Genomic DNA, 26,173 nt, shown 5'->3' with positions numbered 1-26,173 from the left:
CTTCTTTTCTTTTCATTTTATAATGTAAAATGTCATGAGGGGCATTTTCTAAAGGGTATCTATATTTCAAACATATGTGGGTGTGAACAGACAGACCATCTCCAAGCATACTGCTCTGCATTTCTACCTATAAATTATTAAGGCACAATACCAATTTTTATTTAAAATTTTTACATAAAGTTGACAATTTCTGGAGCCAATTTTGCAGTGCTTGCATACATATTTTGCTCCAGCAGTGTTGGTCACTCTCTACCCATTTAGCCTTTATTTTCTTCTGCCTTATACTGACATGATTTAACTGCTGAAGCACAAGTATAATTGAGATTTACTGCTGTTTATCACATAGGCTTCATACCTTAGGTGCAGAAACTTGAGAGTGCATTAGCTGCAAAAATCAGGCACTTTCCCATCAGTGTTTCACAGTTTGCCAGCTTCATAAGGCTACAATGCAGATGTATTTTTCTGGAAGCCTCCTTTCCCCCAGCACTTAAAATGATAGAATTTTTTTAAAGATTATTTATATCAAAAGCGTGACAATAAAATAATTTTTAAGACTGAAAGAAGCTACCTGGGTATCTATTGGTTTCTGAGAATTTTGACATAAATCAGGTGGGTTGTGTTCTGGTGTAAATGGTGTCCCTGTTAGTCATCACAAGTCAATTTTTCATCTTTTTTTTTTCCACATAGGAGCAAATTAACAACATAATTAACTTTTACATTTGCCTTGGTCCTTCTGTCATTTTTATAAAAGGTAATTTTATAACACTTTCTGTATCCTCCATGGCCAATAATCAAAGAAGGTAAAATCAGTAAATATTTGGGCTCATCTAAGCAAGGGAAGCTGAGTAAATATGCCAGCGCAAAAGGAACTCATTCTGTAACATGCTGTCTATACAAAGGATTTGTTGCAGGGGTACATTTTTGAGAAAATTTTATCCCCTTTCCCTCCATTAGCAATGACCAATGCACTTCAGCATCATCTGCCTGAATCACAGATCTGCAGTCCACAGCTTTTTTCACACAGTGTCAGATTGTGACAGAATAGCAGTGAAATAAAAGAATGTTCCAGTTATCAATCAAGAAGGAACATTAAGTACCAGAGGCCTTGGTGGAGTAATGAGTGCCACTGTGATGCCTCAGAAAGGTTCCTGGAAATCCAAGAAGCAAGTCTGGAGGCTTACCACTAGATACTTATTATTTCTCTTAAGCAGAGCAAACCTATTTCCCAAGAGCCCAGAACGTCCTTGTGACAGAAATTGCGGTATTTTCAGTCAGAAACAGCTCTCCTCTGTGGAGAGAGCAATGCAAGGAGTGTTGCTGGGTGAAGATGGACTCTGTGCTTCCCTCCTGTGTGCTGGTGCAGCCCAGGGCCCAAGGCAGCACAGCCCTCAGTGCTGCCCAAGCTTGCATTCCTCCTGGGAAATGGCCTTGCAGTGGGTCTGGGGAATGGTGCTGCAGAGCAGGAGCCTTGGTCTGACTGTACTGACTGACTGTTGGGAAAACACAGTATCCATCATTTCCAGCTTGGAAGTTGCTGCCACACAAGCTCATGGCTGCACTTCTGTGCTTTTGGCCACCCTTGTGGCAGGGGGAATCATTGGATGGTTTGGGTTTGAAGGAACCTTAAAGATCATCTAGTTCCAGCTCCTCTGATGTGGGCATAGATTCTTACACTAGACAGCTTGCTCAAAGTCCCATCCAACCTGGCCTTGAACACTTCCAGGAATTGGGCATCCACAGCTTCTCTGGGCATCTGTTCCAGTGCCTTAACACTCTTAGATTAGAAGAATTTCTTCTAATCTAAACCTACATAACAATGCTTAATTTGGCCTGTATAATTCACTGAAAAATAATTTTTCACTCGTTTTCATTGACTTTTTCATAGGGAGACCTTACTTTCATTTTTTCAATTATTTGTCCAGCATTTCTGCCCAGTTCTTTGACTTCAGAGCCTGAAGTTGAGATACAAATGTTGTGGATTTTTTCTGATTTTTATTTCTTCTCTTCATGAAATGAGGATGAGAAAAAGCAGAGCCCAAATGTGTCTCCTGCTGGCAGCAGGCGTTTGAACTAGTTTAGCTTTGAAATTCTCAATATATTTGTTACATGCAAAACGAATGAGAGAGATGAGCTCAGTCCTTTTGAAGTGCTCTGATAACTGGCAAGTACCTTCATAGCTGAAGTGAAAAAGCTGATTCTAGAGTTTGCTGAAGAGAGAAAGCTTGTTAAAATGAACTTGATGAGGAACCATCATGAATACATGTCTAAATTATGTATCAACCTTCCCATAACTTGGTTTATTTCAATGATAAATTTATAGATTAAAAATAAAAAACACTTTGCTCTGTCTGCCAACCAAAACTTGAGGGATACAGTGAGTGCTTTTGAAATGAAAATTCACTTGTTATAAATGGAAAATCCTCCTCTCCTACTGAGCACAGTGGAAGAGATGAATCTATTACATCCCAGAGTCAGCTTCACAGCGACAGGGTTACCCATGACATCTTTGTAGTGCCAGTGTCACTTACAAAGAATGCCAGGGTACATTTTGGTCTGTGTTTTTTTCCTAGCAGTGAGAGCAGGAACTGGTAGGCAGAAAAAGCTGTTTTGTGCTCTGCCACAGACTGGTCAGGATGGTTCATGGATTGGTAAAGGTGAAAACCAGTTTTGTAGGAACCTTATCTTCATTGCCAAGCTAATGATAATTGCTGCTGTAACACTAAGGGATTCTGTAAATGCAAAGTGATATTTAGTTTTCTTAGGGCAGGAGAAATGCAGTCTGCTATAAAATTAATTTGGTTAATCCTGATGTATATATAGAAGGTTATTTGTTGCTTCTAAAATTCTGATGATTTTTAAAATCTGTTTTGAACTTGAGAGGCCTTTTTAGCACATTTACACAAAACGATGGGTTTGTGCATATCACATCTCAGTGTTTCTTATTAAGTTAAAAGGGTTTGATGAAATAATAAACTTGTTTAGCTTTACAAGTGATTTGTTATGATTTAAAGAATCATCACCACCTGTATTGGATAGAACCATCAATGTGTGTGCAGTAACACCAATCTATAGGCAAAAATTGTATTCTGTGGTAAAGCAGGTGGGCTTTTCCCATAACACTGGATGCAGTGCTACATTGAGCAACACTTCAGAGTAAGCGCAGCATATTGTGGAGAGATCACAGGGATGTGCCAGCAAAGAGCTGTAGGTGGGGACTGCAGGAGCTGAGCAGATGCTTTGCCCACTTTCTGTGGGAGGCTGTGCCAAGCCCTGTAGCTGCTGGGGTGCGAGTGGGCTGCTGGAAACCTGGAGAAAGCACTGAGTCATCCAGAACTTTTGTGGTGGAAATAGCTGTTGGGCATGAGGTAATCTGTCTGGAGAGTTTAATTTCCAATGCAAGGACACGTAAGATCCTAGTTTGAAGCCCAACTCACACTTTGCGCTCAGTAGAATGGAGATCACATCTCAATTTGTACATGTCAAGGCCAGCAGAAACAGCTGCTGCTTGTGAGCTTTCACTCCAAGTTTAATGTGTTGTGCAGAATTTATTGTTAACTTTGATTTTAAGCTGTAGTGTTTAAATAATTAGGAAAATTTCCAGAAAGAGCTTGAAACTGATTTTAACTCATAGCCCTTAAAAGTATATGTGGTTTTTTAAAGCAAGAGGTTGCCAAAAGATCCTTGATTTTCTTTTCATCTTGTTTTCTTCCAGTATATTATCCAACAGTTAATGGCAAGAAAGGGAAATACTAGTTTTTTCAAAAATCTTTGGTGTTGATTGTTGACCTGTTTCTGCTTTCATGTAAGCCACCTGTGAAACTTCCACTAGTTTCTTGTTCAGCAAGGTTAGGCCAATGCTATCATCTTAGTAAATGTTCTCCTAAATTTACATAAGGCTTATCCAGTGATTTAGAAACTAATACTGCATTGTTGCTCTTCTTTCAATGCCATTTTCTCCACAAACTGTGGAGATCAACATTTTTATTGAAACACTGTTATGAGGCAGGTTCAAGTCATTTAGTTTACAGGGTATTAGAAATCGAAATTTTCTAATTTGTTTACTTTTCTGTCTTGCATCTTCATTTATTCTTTTACTCTCTTTTTTCCATATTTAAAGGAGAAACCCATTTTATAATCTTTGGTTTTCCATTTAGCTGATCTTCAGATAATTATTTTCTCTTTGAAATACTAATAAAAATTTGGAGTGTAAAAAAGTCTTCAATAACATTTAATGAATTAATTTCTTGCCAGTAAGGTTCTGAGATTTTTTTTGCCATTTATCTACGAAAGAAGTTTGCTGATTGACATATTAAAAATGACAAGCAACTGTAAGTAATCAGAAACACTAAATTTGTTATTTTAGAAATGCTGTTGGCTTTTCCATAAGGAATACAGGAAAGCAGAAGGACTCAATTTCTAGGGATATTTAAGGCTGGTTTGCAGAAGAGTTCCTTAAGCACTTAAACTTCCCGGGACCTAATTGTTTTTCTCTCGTATGGCTTTCAGTTCCATGGGTGAAATACTGTACATTTTAAGGTTAACTACTTGACATTAGACCATGGCTAATGGCATGATGTTGCCTTGACTTGTAGGGTATATCATTAGTAGGTGGTAAATTTTTGTCCCTATGTTTTAGAAAATTAGTCTTTACTGTACAAATACAGCCTGCCCTGAAAATGGCAGTGGTTAGTCACTGTTAATTGGATGACCTGTCTAGCATTAATGATGTACAAGCTGTTCCTAGGAAACTGTGGAAGACCTTTGAAGATAGTAACTGCAGAAGTGAATGGTGACATTCACAGTGCTTGCCAGGCACCAGAAAAGCAAGACATTTTAAAATACATTTTTCCTCAATCATTTGTCAGGTTGTAATGAATGTACTGCACATAGTCTACCTAAGAGGGATGTAAAAGCCTTCCAAAAGTCATAATGATGTGATGGATTAGGTTTCACCAGAATTACTAAGATATTTATAAACTTGATTGCTGCATTTCGTTTCTTATGTTAGAATTCACTCATTCATTTCTTATCACAAACCTCTATGTCTGAGCTGAAATTAGGTGTAAGCACTTATAAATGCCCTACATTGTTAGCAAGACATTCTTCTGCTACTGTGAGTGACAGGCTATCATTTTTCAAGATACAGTGTCAGAAAATTAATAAAATCCATTAAAGAAGAATTTTAAATATTCAGACAATGTAAATGTTCCTTTGTGTTTATTTTATCTTAGACCCTGGGAATCCAAGAAAATAATCTTACTTTTTTCTGTGGGGGTCAAATGAATAAGAAAAGGCAGATATTATTTCTTTAAGCTTCTTCTTTAAAGCCAATTTTGCAGTGGAAGTTTATCTACTGGTTCGAAGGCATCTTTTAAAAGTTCTTAATCAAATTGAAATTTACAGAGTCTTTTAATTAAAAAAAAATAAAATTAAAATTCTATGAGGCAATTGAAGCTATGGAACCTTACAAAGGGTGATTAAGGTCTGCATTAAATGGCTCATGAAGGATTAATGGGAAGAGCAGTTCCTCCTCCAGCTAAGTAGCATGCTGGCAACAGGTGACCCAGGGGCTGTTTCCCAGAGAAGGCTGAAACTTGTAGAAATGGTGTAGCAGGACATACTCTATGACTAGACCAGAGAAACCATAAAGTGCTGAGGTAGAATGTGCTGATTGCTGGCACCCTTGGCTTTTGAGATATCTGTTAGTCCATGCAGTGGAGCAGCAGCAGCAGCTGCTGGTGGCTCTTTGTGATGCAGTAGTGCACATGGAATGATGGCTCCATTGCAATGATAAAATGAATGAGTTTTCCTGAGATTTTTGGATGAAATTCAGTACTCATATTGAGCAAAACCCCAGTATTTCTTTGGTTGCTGTGCCTAGAGTTAAGAAAGTGGTAGGGCTAGGAGCTGACAAGTGGACAGGTGTGGACCAGGCATCCTTTTTCTCTTCAGTCAGAGGATGGCTAGGAGATGGGTTTCTTTGCTTCAGAGACAGGGATAAGAAAATACCTGAGGGAGATAAAATATAAGTACAGAATTTACATTTTGAAGCGGGATTGTTAATCAGATCTCTGTTTCCTTTCCTACACCCTTTTATTCTTTTTACCTTTTCTTTCAGGCATTTTAACTAATCTTTAACTCTTGATTTGCTAGCAAAACTTAGGAGTTGTGCAGACACCTCAGTGCTAAGAATATTCTTTGAATACTGGTTTCATGTTGTGTGTTATGAGTTGTATAATTTATCTTTATCACTCCAGAAACTGTCATTGTTCCCTTTCACTGAAAGCCACTCCCTTGTTTGTGTGTTGGGAAGTACTGTTCTCCCAACCAAACCCTTTCTGACATGATGATTGGCATATTTGACCTATGGAAAATGGGGCTGACCTCTTCAATAATTTTTCATAGGAAACACTTTCTATATTTGCAGTGACTCGTTTCCCCTTCCTGGCTTATTTGGGATGGGTCATTACTGCTGAAGATTAAAAGCTGTCTTGGCTCACTGTGGACCATGTGTGGCTGTTTCCATGAGCCCTTCTAAACACTGTTAACCATTGATTGGGGAGAAGGCCAAGTAATACCCTGTGGGAAACATATGTTTCTCTTTACTCATTTGAACCCAGCCTGTAAAATTCGAGTGGGTGAGAAAGGTGGGGGATTAATGCACAGGTCTGGTAATCAGAAGAAAACGTTTCTCCTTCAGGCTTCCTTAGGTATGCCCTATGGCAAAACACAGGTGCAGAATGCAGCTGTGTTCATATTTGTAGGAGTGCCAGTTTTTCCTGTTAGCTTGTGAAGCATTTTCCCTGTCAGTAACATGCCAATGTACACGTGTATGAGTATTCTGAGGGCATGTGAGGTGCAGTGCTGTATATTTCATTATATAGTACCCATCTGTTTTCATGGGATCCTGTTGATTGCATGGTCTGATTACTCTTGATGATTAAACCTCTTGCATTCCCTGGTACTAGCAGATAGAAAGAAATAGTAGATAGGATCTCAATGCTTAAAGAGGAAATCTAAGGGTTTAGTCACAGTAATGACATCCTGGCATGTCTGTCAGTTAAAATGAAACTGTTTCACTCAAATTAAGAAAGTTTTAAACCTGTCTAGCAAAACATTTCAGGGATGAATCCATATTTATAAAATCAATTTGGCTGGAAGGAAAGAAAGCCATGGTATTAATAGCCCTGTGTGTGGTAGCATCTTATCACTGGATTAAGGTTAACAAGCACAGACTGAAGGGTCCTAAGCAGATATGGCTGCATGCTTGATTAGCAATTACTTGGGTCTTGTTTGTGTAACATTTTTCCTGGCTTGAATTTGCCCCTTCTATAGTGCTAAAGGCTATCACAAAGTGTGGTCTAAGACTATCCAGAGCCTATAATTAACTGAATGTTTGATTACAACAATTACAACAGAACTATATTTTAAAATGAATAACAAAAGGGTAAAGGAGTTCCAGCCTAGAAAATAGCATATTCCTCATTTTAGTTTCATGACATCCTTCTTGATCTTGTTCAGTTATTTACATGTACACTAAAACTTCTTTGTAATGAGGGCCCAAAATGTAGTCTTTTAAAAGGTAAATTCTTCACTGCTCCATAAGACATATGTTGTGTAGTTTTAATGCCCATGGTCATGAGAATGAGACTATTTAGTAGTTGATAATATTGTGTGCCTTTTTTATTCAGAGAATATATATTGAATATATGTTACACATTTAAAATGTGTATTGTATGGCAATGTAATATGTATAAAATTTACGTTAAATATACATATAAACATTCAATATAGGTTACATGTAGGGAATATTTAAGCATATATTTCATTCTGTTTATTAGAATGTTAAATGGAAATTACTGATTTTGTGAGTTAAGTTGTTGCAATTGGTTCATAAAGTCTGAGCTGAATATCCAAAACACCTGCTGAGTAAGATTTTTCAGACCACTGTGATCAACGGCTGTCCACTGGCATTACTTTCATGAAAGCATTGCATGTGTACCATAATAAGCTTAACCTAACCTTGGAGAGAACAGTTAAGATAAGAAGCTCTGTTAGTGTCAATTTATATATTTTGAAACTTCGTAATCAAACACACCTTTGTAGTATTGATGCATCAACTGCATTAGGTCTCAACAGCAATAACCTTAATGTTGGTGCTTATCTTTATTTTGGCACACTGTGTTGTCTTCTGTTCTCCTCACTCTGCCTTTGGCAAACAGCTGAATATTAATTAGCATTTGTAAACCCAGAGTTTACACCCAAAATCCCTTTTTCTAAAGGAGATTTGCAGCTTGCTGGGAATATCATGCCCAGTTGTACTAATAGTCATACTCACATTTGAGGTGTGCTGTGTGATCCAGTCCATGGGTGATTTTATATGTTCTAAGATGTGTTCTTCCTTTTTCTTGCAGGAGAGCCAGAATTTAAATATGTTGGGAATATGCATGGGAATGAAGCTGTTGGAAGAGAGTTGCTCATCTTCTTGGCACAGTACTTGTGTAATGAATACCAGAAAGGAAATGACACTATTATCAACTTGATCCATAGCACACGTATCCATATCATGCCATCTTTGAACCCAGATGGCTTTGAGAAGGCAGCATCCCAGGTTTGTAAGGCTGTGTGTACAAGAATAGCTGTCAGTGTCTGTCAGATTTATCATAATGGCTCTTGGACTAAGAGTTTTACAGATATGTGGACTCCTGGTGGCAATTATTGAATGGAACAACAAAGCCAAAGTATTTCCTCATAGCACGATAGACTTGTTATGTTTAACAAGGAGGATTTTATGCTTGACTTTTCAACAAGTAGCCTTCCCTCCTGTGATTTTAAAATATAATTATGTTTATGTTTCATGCATATTCTTTCATCTAACTTCACTGGCTGAACTGCCTCTTAAACACATAAGTTTCTAAACTAGTAATAAATGATGTTTCAAAAGTGCTAGAAAAGGGAAAGTGTGTTTTCTTTAAGGATATTCCCATGCAAATAAACTTTAAAAAATTATTCACTTTCACCCATTGGTCCCAACAAATTCTGTTTTTAAATATGAATATTAATTGAATGAGCCACTTTTTAATATGGGTAACTTTGATTCTTAATTTCATGCATGAGGTACTTTAATTAAGGTATTAGTCAAGAAAATTCAGTATGCATTTTAGGGTGATGACTCAGTCAAGAAACATATAATGCATTAATGCATAATTAGCAAATGGAAGTCAAATAGTAACCCTGTTAAACAGATTCTGGTGTGTATTTTGTTATAAACAAAGAGAATTTCCTTGGTTACAAGGTATATTTATTTTTTAGATTAACATTGAAATGTTGAAAGTTCTCATGTGGCTATTTATGATTAAATAAGTCAAAACTTATTAAGCTCTGTATTGAACTGATTCTCATGAAGTATTTAAAAATAGGCACAGACTCTTTATATTCTGTCGCACATCTCCCTCTCGTGGCAGTGAAGCAGAAGCTGTCCTCAGATTGGTGTGGCATTTTGCTACTTTGAAATCTCTCTCTGCAGAGGTTCTGTAATATTATTTGAAGCCTTTGCTCTTTAGCCAAAGTACACCTGATTTTATATGGCTGCCTTAAAATTTAAATATGATTTATAATTAGAATCAATTTAGTGCTGCTGTTCTGATTTAGAATATCTTGATCCTGCATGCAGAGTGTGACAGTAGATTCAACATACCCCAAGATTAAAACCAATAACCAAACTTAAGCTAAATTAGAGTACTGAAAGCTTACAGAGAGAAGCCAGGGAAAACTATGCATTCTGAGGGAATTTTCTTAATGAAATCTAAAACTTATTTTAGAGAATCAGTTTAGAGAAATAATTTTGCAATAATTCTCATTGCTATCATTTCAGTGTACAAGGCTGACAGACGCAATGAAAAGTAAAGATTAAGGTCCCTCTTTACTCTGAAATTATTTGGAGGAACTTGAAACAAATGAAAACAGTCCTTGTGGCTTCCAGATAAATCTACAGGTGCTGTGGCTCTCGCTACAATGAGATCTGTAATTCACAGTCAGGGCATGAGGCAATGGGGAAAAGCCAAGTCTTGGGGGAAGACACCACTGGCACTGACAAATCTGATGCTGGTGGTCATTTTACTCATCCTTGGTCCAAGTGTGCCATTTGAGAATAAACCTGTCCTGCAAGAATCTCAGTGAAATGGAGGTTGGTTTTGCCCCCACGGAGCTCTAGGAAGGAGTAGGGTGATTGACTCAGTTCTTGGTTTCTCAGGCTTTTTTTCTCTCACATGATCCCTTCTTATTCTCAAGAGCATGGGAGTTATGTAATCTGCTGAATCTACTCATCTCCCTTCTCTTTGTGTTCCCTTTCCTCATTTAGCCTGGTGAACTCAAAGACTGGTTTGTTGGTCGAAGCAATGCCCAAGGAATAGATCTAAACCGTAACTTTCCTGATCTTGATAGAATAGTTTACATTAATGAAAAAGAAGGTGGCCCAAACAACCATCTTCTGAAGAACATGAAAAAAGCTGTGGACCAGAATCCCAAGGTAAGTAGGGGCTGAATGTTGGGTCACTGACATGCCCATCTCTTCCTTTTTATGTAGTCAAACAGTAGTGACCCCTAAGAGCTGTATGTGTGGTGTTTATTGTTCATGTTGTTCTGAATATTTTGTTCATTTTGTTAAATTTATCCATCTGATAATTTTTGAATTTTTTTCCTCAAAATGGATGGCTGTAGTAAACTCTTTTGATCCATCTAAATCCTTACACAATTCTTCAGTCAAAATATATTTTGTATTTTTGTAGCCTTTTCTCTTGATTTTAAGCTAATTTTCCAAATATTTTGCATTTTTACTATTGCCAGAAATTCACTTGTGTATTGTGCTTAATTATATTGCTAGATAGCTATTCTCACATACAACACATGCATTTTTGTTAAGTTTAAGCCTTTAATATGCAGCTGTATATCTGGAGGGATTTTCATCTTTTTGTGTTTACCCCCAGAGGAAGTTCTAGAAAATCAAGTGTTGTGACTGCAATCCCATAGGACTGTGGCCTTAATAACTGTGTTCTGTCCTCAAATTCAAAATATTAATGAAGTAATTTTACTTTCCATGCAAAGACTGCACCAACATTTATTTTTAATTATTTTCTTTTCCTTTGTTTGAAATTGGGTAGGCTTTTTTATCCACAATGGAAAGAAGTAAAAGATTGAGATTGCTTTTTTTGTAGTCTTATTCTGAGATAGTTGACACCAGTTTTGGACTTATATTAATCCATTTATATATGATATAATTATAAATCTAGTGTAGGTACTTACTTAATTTTCTCTGAAGACAGAATAAAATTGCTGTTCACTTTCTTGCATAATGTATGTGGTAGTAATTAATTCCACTGTATTTAACTGAATGCTTCTACATTGGATTATCAATTTGTAACTGCTGCTGATGCTATTTTGTTATAGCTTGCTCCTGAAACGAAAGGTGTCATTCACTGGATTATGGATATTCCCTTTGTGCTCTCTGCCAATCTTCATGGAGGAGACCTTGTTGCAAATTATCCTTATGATGAGACTCGTAGTGGTATGTAAATAGAAGTTAACATGAAACAGTAGGAGATAAAAACTATATTCTATACTTATCTCACAGCTAGCTAGGATCCATTTTATAAACCTTGCAAACAAAACCGTAAAACACTGCAAAACTATATAAAAATTGGAAAAAAGCCCAACATTTTTTATAGTCATTGCATTGTATTGACTTATTTTATCAAGCTAATTCTGTGTTTAAAGCTAGTCATTTTATGGCCATATTTTCTAGTTTTGAAGATAATAGTTTGTTTAAGTAGATTTACATCATGAAAATGATATAATATCTGAGGGAATCATAGTGCCTCAGATATAATAATCAAGACAATTTAGCTCTTAAATTAGCTGGGGCAGCTTGTACCCTGTTAAATGAAGTGAGAAAGACGTGTCTAGGTTAAGGTTTTTCTTGCACCCATAAAAAGCGAATTTCTGAAAACAGTAGTGTGCTAACAGAAACAGCTATCCCTGTTGCCATTCTCAATGTTATAAAAAGGATCACATTGTGGCATTGATGTTGTCCTAAAGTATACAGAAATATTGGGTTTTTTTCTGCTACTATGGGATGGACACATGTCTGAAGTTTCATGAAATTTTATTGTTTGCAATTCTCTTCTTTCAGTTGACTTTATCACACTTAAATTGAAAATCCTTCTCATATCTGCCTATAACACTCTTTAGGGAGACATCTGTCTTTTTGAGCTGCGTGTTATTCTAAAAAAATATCTAAAGATATTTTTAGATATTTTATTAAAGATATCTAGAATATCTTAGTTTTTTCGGTTCACTTTTCAAGTAGTATTTTCATAAATCTCTTGTTGTGATTAGCCACTTTAATGATAGGGCAACAATTGATGAAGTAATGGGGAAAAGTTAATGTTAAAAAGATAGTGCTATATTAACTTGTGATGCTGTAGGACACTTACCTGTGTACATAGTATTTGTAGGTACAGTTCTGCTGTGCAGTGCCTGTGATCTAAGTTGTGAGCCTAGTCACTATGACTGCCCTTTTAATAATCCTTTCTCCTGGAATTTTTTCCCTCCCTAGGCAGTGCTCATGAGTACAGCTCCTGCCCTGATGATGCTATTTTTCAAAGCCTGGCTCGCAGTTATTCTTCTTTTAACCCTGCCATGTCTGACCCAAACAGACCACCGTGTCGTAAAAACGATGACGACAGCAGCTTTGTGGATGGAACAACCAATGGTGGTGCATGGTACAGTGTCCCAGGAGGTGAGCCCATCCCATGGGATTCCATGTCACTGTTGTTATGAGTTTGAGTGGTGTCATCCACAACTTTTGGTCTGGTTAAGGCTAAATCAGAGGCTGGTCACACCCCACAGCCCATCTACAAAATTTGATAAAACTCACTGTGATAACTGTTAAAATACTCCTTTTTATTGCTTTTTCTGGAGTGTCTCTTCAGGCTTCAGGTCATTGGAAATTTAATAGTTCTACAGTGGGCAAGTGATACACTCTGCTAACATGAAATATTAAGGGAGTTTGGGGGGAAGGGGTTAAGAAAAAAGTGAAAAGTCCCCTGTCAAACCCTCACTAGAGCAGGCTGCTGATGGTTCATTTGGACCTCAATGACGGAGGCATCCAAGCTGAAGGAAGTGGGGAAGCCTGTTTGCCTGATACAAGTCTTGGGATATCTAAATCTTGGAGTGTTCTCTCGCTGCTAAACTTGGAATGAAAACTGGGCTGAAGATTTCTGAGCCAGCTTGTGTTGGAGTGATTTGCCTGTGCTTTGGCTTTGTTGGTTTATGCTGGATAACTTTGAACACATATAACTGTTTATTCTTTGCTTTTCTCTTAATATTCAATTACGGTAGTGGAATGAATTTTAACTTTTCACCTGAAGTGAGTAGGAATCTCTCAAAGCATTTGACATCCTAAGTGGTAGCCTAACTCTGCTTCTCTTACAGTAAAGGTGGTACTAAAAGAAGAAAATATTTAAATTCCTGTGAAGAAATTAGAAACAGAACAATGACTATAGTTTGGTAGCGCTCACGCAGCCAGTGATCACCAGGGGCTGAGTGTGAAATAAAATATTGAAATTTCTGAGAGTAACTAAAACCCCAAAACATCTATTTGTGTGAGGCTTTTCATACTTTGAATTGGAACATTTAAACACCCTTGAAAATGGAAGTTTGCAAAAGCTGAAAAAAAAATAAACAAAATACTGGGAAGTTTAATAGCTAAAATTTGTTTCAATTAGTTAAAATTTATCTTAATGAAATATTAAATATTAGCTATAAAAATGTGGATATATTTAACTTCAGCTTTTTTTTTTCCTTTCAGAAAATGCTATGAAAAGCAGTTTTTCCACTGTTTTGATGAAATGCTTTGATTCTGATTAAACTACATGTGGCAAAGGCACATTTTTCCATTGGAACAAGTTTTTGGAAAGTTTGATTTCCTCTTTGTGGATCTTATTTTAAGTTAGACTGCTAATTCCCCAAGTGAGACCTTTCTTTTTTTCTCATATTTGTATGGACGTTAATAGGCAGGAATCCTAGTGCTAAACAGGATCTGTCATTCTAATATGGTGCAGCTAATAAAGAATAGAGAGACAACAATATACTTTGGACCATACAGATTGAATCTCTTATTGGTTTGGAGCTGGTTTTTTTTTTTTTTCAAGTGTAGAAATCAGCTGGCAAGCTGTGACTTTTGAACAAAACCTCTGTGGTAGTGTTTGCTGACTTAAAAAAGCAAATATAATTCAGTGAAAACAGTTCTCTTTCTATGTCTACTGCTAAGGAAAATAATGCTGCTCAGTTCAAGTGAAAACTTTCTGGGAATTTTTAATCTGAAAAGCTCCATCTGAAAACCAAAACGTGGCAATTAGGTTATTGGTGGTGTCAGAGATCTTTTGCTGTCCATCTCGTAATGAACTCAAAGTTACCAACAGCATAAGCTGTTGAAAAGCCATTTATGTTTCATTAGGGAAAGTGTTCCACTGTGCATCCTTTACATCCTTACCAGAGTTAGGAATATATCAAAAGAAACTCTGAAGGTCTTGTCTCCATTGTAGCTGCTCCTGTTGGAGCTAAGGTGGTACTTCTCTACCTTTGCATGTTTGAGTTCTTTTGGGCTTTTTCCCTCACTTTCCCCTTTTCCTTTTGTTTCTCACTCTGTTACTCAAGATTCCTTTCTGCAGTGAGCACAGCTCCAGTATCCACTCCTATCCATTTTCTGTCTCTATTCCTGGTCATCTCCTAGGTTCTGCCTTTGGCACTACCTTATCAGATCAAGAGCTCTGACCTGGAAAAGGATGGTTTTTCATTCTAATGAATTACAATAGAAAAAAAGTGCTGCCCTACAGAGCTTATTGTGGTGCCCCCAGCTGTGCAACATCCATTCTTTTACCTTTTACCTTCTGTAAAAGGCAGGTGGACCAGCAGCAATCTTCACTGGTCCTTCAGTCTGCAGGGCTAGTATATGGATGGCTCTCATGTGACTCTGGACTGCTTTTCATGTCTTTCTGAACACCTGGATTCTTTCAGCAGGAAGCCTGAATGTCTGTGGCAGAGACAGCTCCTGTCAGTCCTTGGCTCTAACTGGAAGGAGGAGCCCTCCATTGCATTCATGAGGTTTTTCTCAACACTGCTGTTTGGTAGTTACTTCCTTTTGTAGAGCAGGGGTACAGAGAAAAGTTCCCTCCAAGAGCACCTTTGGCTGAGGTCATGATGCTGTTACACTTGCAGTAGTTGTCATCTGTAATTAGTTGATCTGTGTGGGTTTTTCAGAGGCAGCAAGCAAAGGCAAAGAGGTCATTCTCTTGTGTTCAGGGATGGCTCTTTTGGCCATCAGACTCTGGGGAGAAACAAGCTTGTACATAAAAACCATGTTGTTTTCAATGGAGGCCTTCTTTCTATCAGCATGTAATTAATGATTTCACTCATGCACAAGAAAGCCATACTAAATTTGTACAAACAGCTTTAATTTTGGCATTTCCTTAGCTGTTGACTGTATAACTTTTCAACATCCTTAATGACTTTTTAATGTGTCTTTTCTGTGGAGCACCTATCTGGAACCATAAATGAGAAGAACAGATAGTAATCAATTACTACCTAGCCACATGCCTGTTCTGCTTTTTTTGTCATTACAGAGTCACCTGAGTCTAATCAGATTTGTGTCACTACAAAAATAGCTTTTCAAATCAGCTTACATTGCTGTACCATTAGGCTATTGTTTAAGAGTCTTTTTTAAATTTTCAAATAGTCTCAAATCACCCTTGGCCCCCGACTAATTCCTAACTTGGATTACCAGTGTTGGAAGCAGTGTTAGGATTTTTTTAGGATTTCACTAAACACTAATGTAGGAGGCATTCATGTTCTCCCCATTCAAGTACATCCTGTCCTGCTAAAAGTTACTGTCTTTTCTGTGTAGAAACTGAACTTAGTGCTGCAGCTTGCAGTTCAGAGTCTTAAGTATATCTGATGCCTAAATGCCAGGGTCACACCCTGCATTCCACTTTATTTATAAAGTTTGGTGTTCCTTTATTAAAACCTGAAGTTAATTTTTTTCCCATATTCTAAGCTTGCTTTTGTAAGCACTGACACTATAGTCCCTCAGACATTGGAGTAGTGCAACAGAGAAGTTTTTGTGTTCCCAGTTTCAAAGTCCTGTTCATGGTCAGCAGTAAAGGGCATTCATTGCTGAATCTGCTTTATCTGAGCCATCCACGCCTTTCTGATCTTCAGAGAGCAGTTCCTGTGAAGGTATGAGAAAGTTAGTGCTACACTTTGTCACACTGGGAAGGCTTTGGGAGTGTGGTGATGTGCATGCATCTGATACATGCCATGGAGAGGGCACTTTGAGACTTGACCAGTGGCAGCAAAGTATTGCTGCAGTATTCAATAAATCTGTAGAAATGTTTTAGTTTCCTCTGTAATCCACTAAGCACCATAGTGAACAGGGAGGTAAAGAGTGCACAGCCCAGTGCACTCCAGATTACATATGTGGCAGACCATAGTTTAGATCTTGGCCAACTTCACCCTATTCTCTGTCCCAGAGATTCAGGTCATCTCCTGCAGTTCAATGATACAAAAGATGAATCTTTTCAGGAGCAACACACAAACCTTGGACAAGGCCAGGCCTTGGGAAACAAACTATAGGATATGGACATTGTGCAAAAAGCTGGAAAATATATTGCTTCTTTATTCTGTTCTTGAGAAAGCATCCCTGAGTAATATTTTGTGAGGAAAAAGAAATTTTCTGAGAATTGGAACAATAATGGTCAAGAATTACTGTCACCACAGTAAAATTACATCGTGCCCTTCAGCTCCCTATTCCCCTCTTCATGCGTTCTTTCTTTCTTTTAGAAGAAGTACAAAAATCAACAAAAGCAGCATTATCTAGTGTCCAGAACAGATTCATGATAGTCAGCACTGCTGTCAGGATTTTACTCGTGACTCCACTGCTCTCTTGCTGTGTATTGCTGAATGGTCCATCTAAGAGTTCTTCCTGCTGGAACATCAGATCCATCCCTCCTAGGAACCTTTGCCCTCTGTGTCATTTTCCTAAAAATAATGTTTAGAATTAAAAAGGTTCTTTAGCAATCAGAAAAATCTCTGTGCCTGTCAGTAGTTGGGAGTCTTGTTGCCTGCTTGGCAGAAAGGAACTTCTTCACCCTAATGTGTTGGCAAAATCCCACAGTGTATGTGCTGCCCTCAGGGTTCTCTTGGGATGTGACATCAGCTCTCTGGGCAGTAATGGACCTGTAAACAACACTGGTGCTGAGTGAAGAGACTCCCTCAGGTCTCATGTAGTTTGCATAGGGGAACACAGGGCTGAATGAATTAGCTGTCCTGGAAACACTTCTGAATCCCTCAGTGACCTCTGTGGGGGTGCTCAGCAGGCTTGATAGCCACTTGCTTTTCAGGCTTCCATTTGGGAATCCACTGACTCTGCTAGCTAGACAGACAGGGAAGGTGAGGGATAGCCCTGCATCAGCTTCTGCAATGAATATATTTATAATACTCCTGGGGACAACCACTGTCCCTTTCCAGTTGGTTGATCCAGTTACAAAACTGGAAACCTCCTAGGATTCTGGTTGACCAATTCAAGCAAATAGCCAATATACCCATGAACTAAGAGGAGGGACTCAGAAAAGTAAAAGAATGCATGTTCTCCATCAAGTTTTTATTCCTAGTGATGATGCCACTATGCTACATATATTTTAAAATTTCAATTGTTAAAGTTGCATTTTTAATGATGTTTCTTCTCTCTTTCAAAGGCTATCTAATACTGATTTTTCAGAGGCATTGAGTTGGAGAAACCCTACCTATGGAAAAATTTCAATGTAAATGAATTTTATAGGAAGTTTTATTTTGGTGGAGAATAATCGAAATCTATGCAGAACATTTTGATCAGGAAATGTTTTCTATGTAAAATGTTACTAATGAGAAAGTTTATATTTTCAGGAAAAAAAAGAATACATTTTTGACCCATCTTTATAAATCTCTTTTTCACTGTCACTTTATTATGTTTATTTTGCTTTATAATTAATTGTCATTTGTCTTGGCACACAGGATGAGCATTTTTTTTTTGTAATTTTTTTCACATGGAAATATTTTAGCCATAATCTGAAATAATTTTCTTTCCCAAAGAGACAAAATGCAATTTATATGTCAGCTAACCAAAAATGTGCAAACTAAGAGTATACAGGTCATGTGCTGCATCAAGTAGAAATATACAGCCTGTTTATCAAGGCTTTTCTAAACTATGCCTGGGAAGAAAATGTATTTTGGAATTATTTGTCCTATTGGTTTCTCAGGTTTAAAGCTTCTGAATTCAAAATTAAGCAGATGGAGGAAAGCTGCATCAACTGTATTTATAGCTGTTCTTTTCTTGATAGTCCCAGCATTTCATGTGTCCCTCCTTCCTTCCTTCAGAGCAATGCAAAATGCATCACTACCTCTCTTTTTTGGCATTGCAGGAATGCAGGATTTCAATTACCTCAGCAGCAACTGCTTTGAAATCACAGTGGAACTTAGCTGTGAAAAATTCCCTCCTGAAGAAACTCTGAAGGGCTACTGGGAGGACAACAAGAACTCTCTCATAAATTACATTGAGCAGGTAGCACAGAGAGGATTTCAAAACTAGTTATTGTGCATAATAAACTTTGTGCCTTGTGAACATCTAATTCAAAATATCATAATCCAGATGTTACTTTAATTCTTATTTGTCTCTGGTGGTAAATCCTATGTGATTCTATGGATGTACAGGAACCTGGGCAGCTGGATTAGACCATACAGAATTTCTGAAACCTGAGTATTGTAATTAAAAATTACAAATATATATGATGACATCATTAGTGATCGCACACCTGAGATTGTGAAATGAGAAACACACTTTGTTAGCAGAGCCAATCAATTAATACATTCATTTCTTTAAGGACCTAATTCTGCAGAAATGCTTTAGTTAGCCAGAAATCTGAAATATTTGAATATTTGAAGTGTTATACTGTTATACATTATAGGTAGGCTGAGGTAAAACTGTACTTGTCCTGCAGGTTTTTACTTGCAGGTTTTATGGAATCCATCTCAAATTGTTCAGCTCCTCTGCACAGGGGTTAATTTTTTCTGACTCATGGAAAGCTGTGTTGTCAGTGCATTTTCAAAATTGTTCATGTATAAGATACTATTTTGCCAACTTCCTTTGCTCCTGCAGAACTGCTGGCTTTATACTTGAAGTTCAGGTGGTCTGTTTGGCATTGGTTTTTATTTTCTTTCAGAATAAGATGACCAGGTCTTCGCTCCAGCTCCCCTGGGAGTGCTGAGAACAGTGCAAATATGTAATTTCTGATTTTCCAAGGCTTCTCCCACAGTGTACATTAGAGAAATCTGAACTAAACTATAGCAGCTGAATGCACCATATAGGTTCATAAAGGAGAAGATCAATATCTCAAAATAAACTCAGGATCCACAAGTCTTTTCAAAGGACATGGAATCTGAGAGAACCTGAACTTCACAGTACTGTGCTGCTTTGTTTCCAGGCTCCCAGTGAGATGCCTCCCAACATTCCCAGCACTGAGTGTTCCCTATTTCTGGACATGAAAAGGCAGTCACTTGTCTTCGCAGTCACTTGTCTTCTCAGTCTCTTGCTTCTGAGGAGTTTGCTTTCAGACTGTGCTTAGGATACACTGGCAGGAATGGTCTCTGTGCACACTGAGATCATGTCAGTGTTTTAATTTCATGTATAGTGGGAACAGACAGATTAGGTACTGCTGGGGCTGTTAGCTGGAGCATGAAGGAGCAAGGACATCACCCACCACTGCCCTTCTCCCACAGTCCAGGAGGGGAGTGTTGTGGCTCTCTGTGGTCCCAGCTCAGAGAACTGGATGTTTTGGGTGTGCAGTGGAGAGCTCAAGCATCTCATAGAGAGATTGCCCACTGAAGTCCAAGTGGCTGCAATTGCTTTGCTAATGCTTCAGCTTTAAGCAATTATGTCATTAACTCTACATTCTTACAGCTGATGAAACTTCAGTTGATGAAACTTTAAAAAAAAGGTTTCTGTAGGCTGTTCTTTCAAGATTTTCCATGCATTCATTAATCCTCAGTATGTCAAAGATTTGAAAGTCAATGTTTACATGTATTATGATCTGCTATGTACTTCTGAGAATTATTTGCACTGAACAGATATATTATTATAACTCCCTGCTGAATTATTTTTCCTTTTCACTCTCTATTCCATTATGGCATTTAGTATTTATCATTGATAGTGGTTAGCCTGTGGATTGTAGGGTTTATAGCATGCTTTGTTAAATATGTCAGTAGATATTCCATTGCCAAAAAATGCCATCTTTTCTTAAGAATTTTTTATTTACCATTTCTTGGTGACCTTATTTATTTTAGATTCATCGAGGAGTGAAGGGTTTTGTTAAAGATCTTCAGGGCAATCCAATAGCAAATGCTACAATTTCTGTGGAGGGGATAAGCCATGATGTTACATCAGGTGAGTATGTACCTCAGCAGTGCTTCTCCTTGGCTTAGCAACCTGGAACCATTTCATATCTTTTAAACTCAGCTTTAAGGGAACAAAAGTTTGAAGCCAGGATGGTATGTTGTGCCAGAAGAAGTTTGTTTCTCACAGGATTTCATGAATCTTTCACTTGTATTTTGCTCTCAGAGTAGCTGAGTTTTTTTGTTTTGTTTTGCTTTTTTTTTTTTTTTTTTTTTTGACTTCATGGGTTTCTAGTGTAAATTGGTTCGGGTGCCAATGGTTATTAATGCTCTAGTCTGTCTTCTGATTTGTGAAGCAAATAGTGTTTCATAGCTCTGACAGGATTTAAAGCCCTATCAACAGTGCAGTTTTTAGTTTGAAGGCTAAGTTTTAGTCCAGAAGGGTTATATACAGTCATACCTTTTGGTATGTAAATTCTTGACAGATTTCCAATTTACATTGCTTCCTTCAACAAAGTTAAATTCTCTCTGCTGTTTACAATTACACCATGTTTTTTCAGAAGGGTGATTCTAAAAGATGAAAGCATTGTGCTGGTTGGTGTTGACAGGAAATGATGTGCCACCTCTTCAGTGATGTTGTGCTTTGTTCTAGGGATGAGCTCAGAAGGTAGCTCACACAGTGGGCCAACTTTCAGCCTTCCCATGCTCTCCTATCCTGAACAACAGTTTATTTACTTGCAAAAGATACTGATTAGAAAAAAAAAAACCGTAAATGTCACTGCTTTATGCATGAGCTTATTTTATGGTCATTTTCTCTTTATGTCTCGCTTTGCTGTCACAGAAATGCAGAATACTATGGGACAGGACTGGTAGAATATCCAGTCACCTCTGATTTGTGTTTGCACACACCCTGCAAAGAGACTGTCAGCACTTCTGCCAAGCAGGAGGACAGTCTGTGAAAACATTAGGGACCTTCTGTCACTGTAAACAAGAAGGCAAAATGTATAGAGACTGGAAATAAATTTTCAGGCAAAATAGGAGGAGAATAAACTGTGAAAAGAGGTATTTTGAGGTACGAGAGAGTGTGCTGTGTGAGAGAGGAGCTCATGCTTTTATGACAGAAAAATTGCATCTAATCCTAAATCTTTTCACATCATTGTGTGTGTATATTATTGAAAGTCGTGTATTGTCAAAACAGGGATGAAACAAGTACTTGAAAACTAGCACAGTCAAAACGAAGGAGAAATATTCTTTGGCTTTTCTCCTGCTTCTTATTAATGAGTTGAAACTGTGCTTTGTTCCAGGGACATGAATTAGAATAGATCATTGCTATAGTTCTACTGAAGTTTTTTTTTTTTTTTTTATTCTGTTTCATGAAGAGAAAAATCTGGACTGATTACTGACTTATTTTGACCATGCATATAGGAGACATTTAAGTAATATTTCCCTTTTTACACCGTGTAGCTGCAGATGTGGTGAAAAAGCATTTAAGGGACTAGTACAAAAAGCATGGCCAAGTCTTCTAAGTGACACTGCTAGCTGAACTTTAGAATAGCCCTGCAATATTTTCTGCAGGTAGAGAAATTCAACTTATTAGCCTGTGACAAATTAGATCATTGCCTGCTGCTGGTGCAGGGAAGATCTGAGTCTGTGAAAATGCGATAGGGTCATTTCTAGAGAAGATGATGATGAATTTTGGTGCTGTGACTTGAAAAGATAATCTGTAGTAACAGTACAGTTGGAGCCTTTCTTTGACCTGGGTGGATCAAGCTTCCATTTCTTCATTCCTCTGAACCAAAGGAAAAAACCCTTGACAATGCCTGGATATTGAAACATGTAGATAATGATGCAATATTCTAGGAAATTATTATTTATAGCTTTATTCTGAAAGATGAGAAAGGTAATCCCACTTATTTAAATTTGATGAGAATAAAATTTATTTACACTTGGATTATCAGAATACTGAGTGTCTTGGTTTGAAGGGCAGGTGTCTGCCAATAAAGGCAGAAGCTTCTCTTTGAAATGGTGAAGTAAATGCCCTCCCTCCAAATTATTATAATTTTGAAATTAAGGGGCTCTCAGGCAAAGATATGGGAATTTGGAATAACAGTTCTTTACTAGGAAAAATAAAATAGAAATACAATATTACAAAGAACAAACCCAAAACAGTGACAGAGTCAGAATCCAAGCTGACACCCTGTCAGTCAGGGTGTTGGTACCAGTCCCATTAAATGGTGGCTGCATCCTTCTGCAGTGGCAGATGTGGTTCAGCTGGAGCAGTGCTCCTGTAGAAAGTGCAGTTTTCTTCTGAAGGTCCAGGGATGATGTGGAAAGGTCCGGCTTCTCCTCTGGAATCCAGTGGAAAGAAGGATAACTTGCTGTCCACAAAATCTCAGCTTTTATCTAGGTAGGAAATGCTTGGCTCTTCCCCCCAGCTGGAGCATCTCCCAGTGGGATGATGTAATTTTATCAGTCATACAGTGGGACTTAATGGCCCAGCAGCAGATGAATCTTCCTGGAGGGAGGATGGGTTGTGGAGAGGATAAAGATGATTGCCCCACCTTGTCTTAAAGATGGCCCATTAGCAGATAGTATGTGCCACAGCTGCCCCACCCAGCTTCAACAGATGGTGATAGAATACACATTTCTGGCCACATCAACCCAACACACTGAGGAACATTAAAAATCTATATCACATTGCAAACAGAATCTCAGACACTTAGCAGGGATTTTACATTGGCTGAGGGGTGCTTCTAAGGTGGAATAATGTCCCATATTGTCCTTTTCGTCAGTGTGATGGAGAGGCTTCAGCCTCAGCAAGCAAAATCTTTCATGGGGGCTCCAGCACAACTTCAAAATTTAAATTTTTTTTTTTTTATTACCTGAAAGGAAGCATATATATATATATATATATATATATATATATATATATATATATAGCTTTCACTGAAGGAAAAAAGAAAGAAAGAAAGAAGAATCCTTTCAGGCAGTCAAAAAGAAAGTGCTGACAGGAATATAAATATTGACATGTGAGCCTTTCTTCTTAGCTGTGTAATTAATCTTATACATATTTATTTGATTGTTTATTTGATTCTTTTCTTCTCTACAGCCAAGGATGGTGATTACTGGAGATTGCTTGTACCTGGAAATTACAAAGTTACAGCCTCAGCACCAGGCTATCTAGCAATAACTAAAAAAGTGGCTGTGCCCTTCAGCCCTGCTGTTGTGGTAAGTGCTCACCTGTGTTGGTTTGTTATCTATTATACATTTTAAAGGTCCCTTTTTCCCTTGTGCTAAACATGTAAGCAGGAAGTGATTTTTTCAGAATATTCCAGAACATGCTAATTTAGAAAGTCTGGAAATTACTCTTCCAGTACTTGATGTACCAGCCACTGAGAATAATCTCATTGAATACTCATTTAATCTCTTGGTGTTCTTATTTATAATAAAAAGACACACTGAGATACTTGAACATGTTATTGGTACATGTCTGAACAGCCAATCAGAAGATTACAGAATATCTTTTAATAGCACAACATAAAAAATAAGAGATGTTGGGGTTTTGATTGAGACAATTTTTAATGTAATTTGTCAAATGAGTACCTGCTTAGGTTAAAACCATTGGTCAGCTCCATGCAGAAAGATAGCAATGGTATCTGCTTTGCACAGATATCCAGTATGTGAGGTTAATCAGAACTACTCTGTAGCTAATGTTTCAGAAGCATTTTTAATTCACTCTATTTACAGATATGGAGGTATTTAAAATAAATGTTATTTTAGTAGTGTGAATCACATGTATCTGCATTAATGAGCCTTGTGTTAGGAAAAGCTCCCTGGATCTTTTGGGTCATAAAATGGAATGGATATTTTGATATGCTGGGGATCTGCAGTGCTAGGTGTTAGCTGAGAGATTAGCTCAGCTGATTAGAGAATGGAGCTCATAAGGGTTGGACTTGATGACCCTCTTGGGTCTCTTCCAACTCAGAATACCCTGTGATCTGTGATGGCAATATGCTGATGATATTTTTTATAATATGCCATATGATATGGCTATTATTAAATTTTAATTTCATTGGCCCATACTTCTTGAAATTTTTAGCCAAGTCACATATAAGTGGGCAGATGTCTGGCTCTTTAGGAAATTTTGTTCACCTGTGTTTTTAGATGAGTTCTTGTACTGATATACTAGTATTGTACATATTTAAATCAGCTTCAAGACACTTTGGAATAAACTCAGCCTAAACCAGAAGGTACCTCTCTAAGCCTTATGTTTGTGTTAAGCATCTTCTTTCAATAAATTATTCTTAAAAGCCTAATTATTCTCTATCTGCAAGTCTTAGTGATGTTCTTGATTGTTTCTGTTAATCAGGTTGATTTTGAACTGGAGTCATTGTCTGAAAGAAAAGAAGAGGAAAAAGAAGAGTTGATGGAATGGTGGAAGATGATGTCAGAAACACTAAATTTTTAAATGAGGATTTTGGCTTTATGGCTTTTAATCTATTATATGTTGACTTAGTATAATGTACTGTGGAAACTCCCTATATTCTAGATTTTGTGCACTTCACAATAATTAACTTTGAATTTTTCAGTCATCTTTTGATTAATATGATTACAAATAACTACTAGCCTCCTAGGTAGATAAATAAGTTAATTATTTTCTTTCATATTGTTATAGAAAATTTACTCTTCTATAAAAATCATAAAAAAATGAATGAATATGCAGCCTATATGACAGTAAAATCTGTTGTGTATTATTTGCAAGTTCAGAATATGTAGATTAACACTTGGTTTTAGAAAAGAAATATGCTGTAGTCAATTACTGATTCTGCCAGAAATATTTGACAGTGCATAGTAGTAGACAGTGCTCTTCACTGAGTTCTATAATGGATGTTATTGAAAAGATTCATCATAACAGTGTGTGGTGTAATAATGTTTGACAAGGATTAAAAATCAGTATAAAACTTTGTATGTCTCTGGTGTTGGAGCTATTTAAATATGTAAGAAACATAAGCTGACTTCATTTTAGTAAGCAGAAAGAATCTGCATAAACTCTTATTAAAGATGGCATAGAATGAATTCAGGAAAAAACAGAGCTTTATTCCTTAAACAGTTGATAATGTTTGAAGATCAGTTTTTAATTATTTCTCATTACTTGTTAAGCAAATTAGAAATTCTGAGTGGAAGAAGAAGAGCTAGTGCATCTCATTTATATGCTGCTTATATTTGTTTTACAGCAAGAAAAAAATAATTTCAGGCAATGTTTTAATTAAATAATTACCTTTTCAACAATCTTTACTTGTATCAGTGATATCTAGATAATCAGTTAAAAATTCATCTTTTCACTGAGGGCTATCAAAATATTGCAGTTTAGACAATGAACTGGAAATCTACTGATGTATTTTTAGTGTTGCAAGTCAAGAATGGATTTTTTTCAAGCTCTGTTTCTTCTACTAGTCTTATCTGAAACAATAAATAAGACAGATAAATTAGTTTTTTTTCAGTGTGGTGAAATTTCCAGAAAATTGTTGAAGAGGATACAAAAGAAACTTTGATTTAAAACCAGTTTTTTTTTGGTCCCTTTTTGGTTTTTTATACTTTAATTAACATGCAATAGTATTTTGGCTTAGGTGAGTGAAATTTGCAGAGTAAGGGAATACACATGGACCATAGTAGGTGCAGGTTTGGTATAATTCTT

General features: G+C 37.1%; 1 protein-coding gene across 1 annotated transcript in view; it reads left to right on the top strand.

The window, feature by feature from the left end:
• CPE (carboxypeptidase E) overlaps positions 1 to 25,442 on the top strand; it is a 53,484-nt gene extending 28,042 nt beyond the window's left edge. The window contains exons 2-9 of the mRNA XM_079307045.1: positions 8,415 to 8,611; positions 10,361 to 10,528; positions 11,446 to 11,563; positions 12,614 to 12,796; positions 18,513 to 18,652; positions 20,431 to 20,530; positions 23,588 to 23,706; positions 24,848 to 25,442. Of these exons, the coding sequence (XP_079163171.1) occupies positions 8,415 to 8,611; positions 10,361 to 10,528; positions 11,446 to 11,563; positions 12,614 to 12,796; positions 18,513 to 18,652; positions 20,431 to 20,530; positions 23,588 to 23,706; positions 24,848 to 24,946 (1,124 nt within the window). The 3' untranslated portion in view covers positions 24,947 to 25,442. The remainder of the gene's footprint in view (positions 1 to 8,414; positions 8,612 to 10,360; positions 10,529 to 11,445; positions 11,564 to 12,613; positions 12,797 to 18,512; positions 18,653 to 20,430; positions 20,531 to 23,587; positions 23,707 to 24,847) is intronic.
• Positions 25,443 to 26,173: the final 731 nt, after the last annotated feature.

Source organism: Erithacus rubecula (genome assembly GCF_903797595.1).
Source record: "Erithacus rubecula genome assembly, chromosome: 5".
In the NCBI taxonomy this organism is placed as follows: Eukaryota; Metazoa; Chordata; class Aves; order Passeriformes; family Muscicapidae; genus Erithacus; species Erithacus rubecula.
The sequence above is the reverse complement of the archived record's forward strand: the minus strand, read 5'-3'. Positions and strand labels throughout refer to the sequence as shown.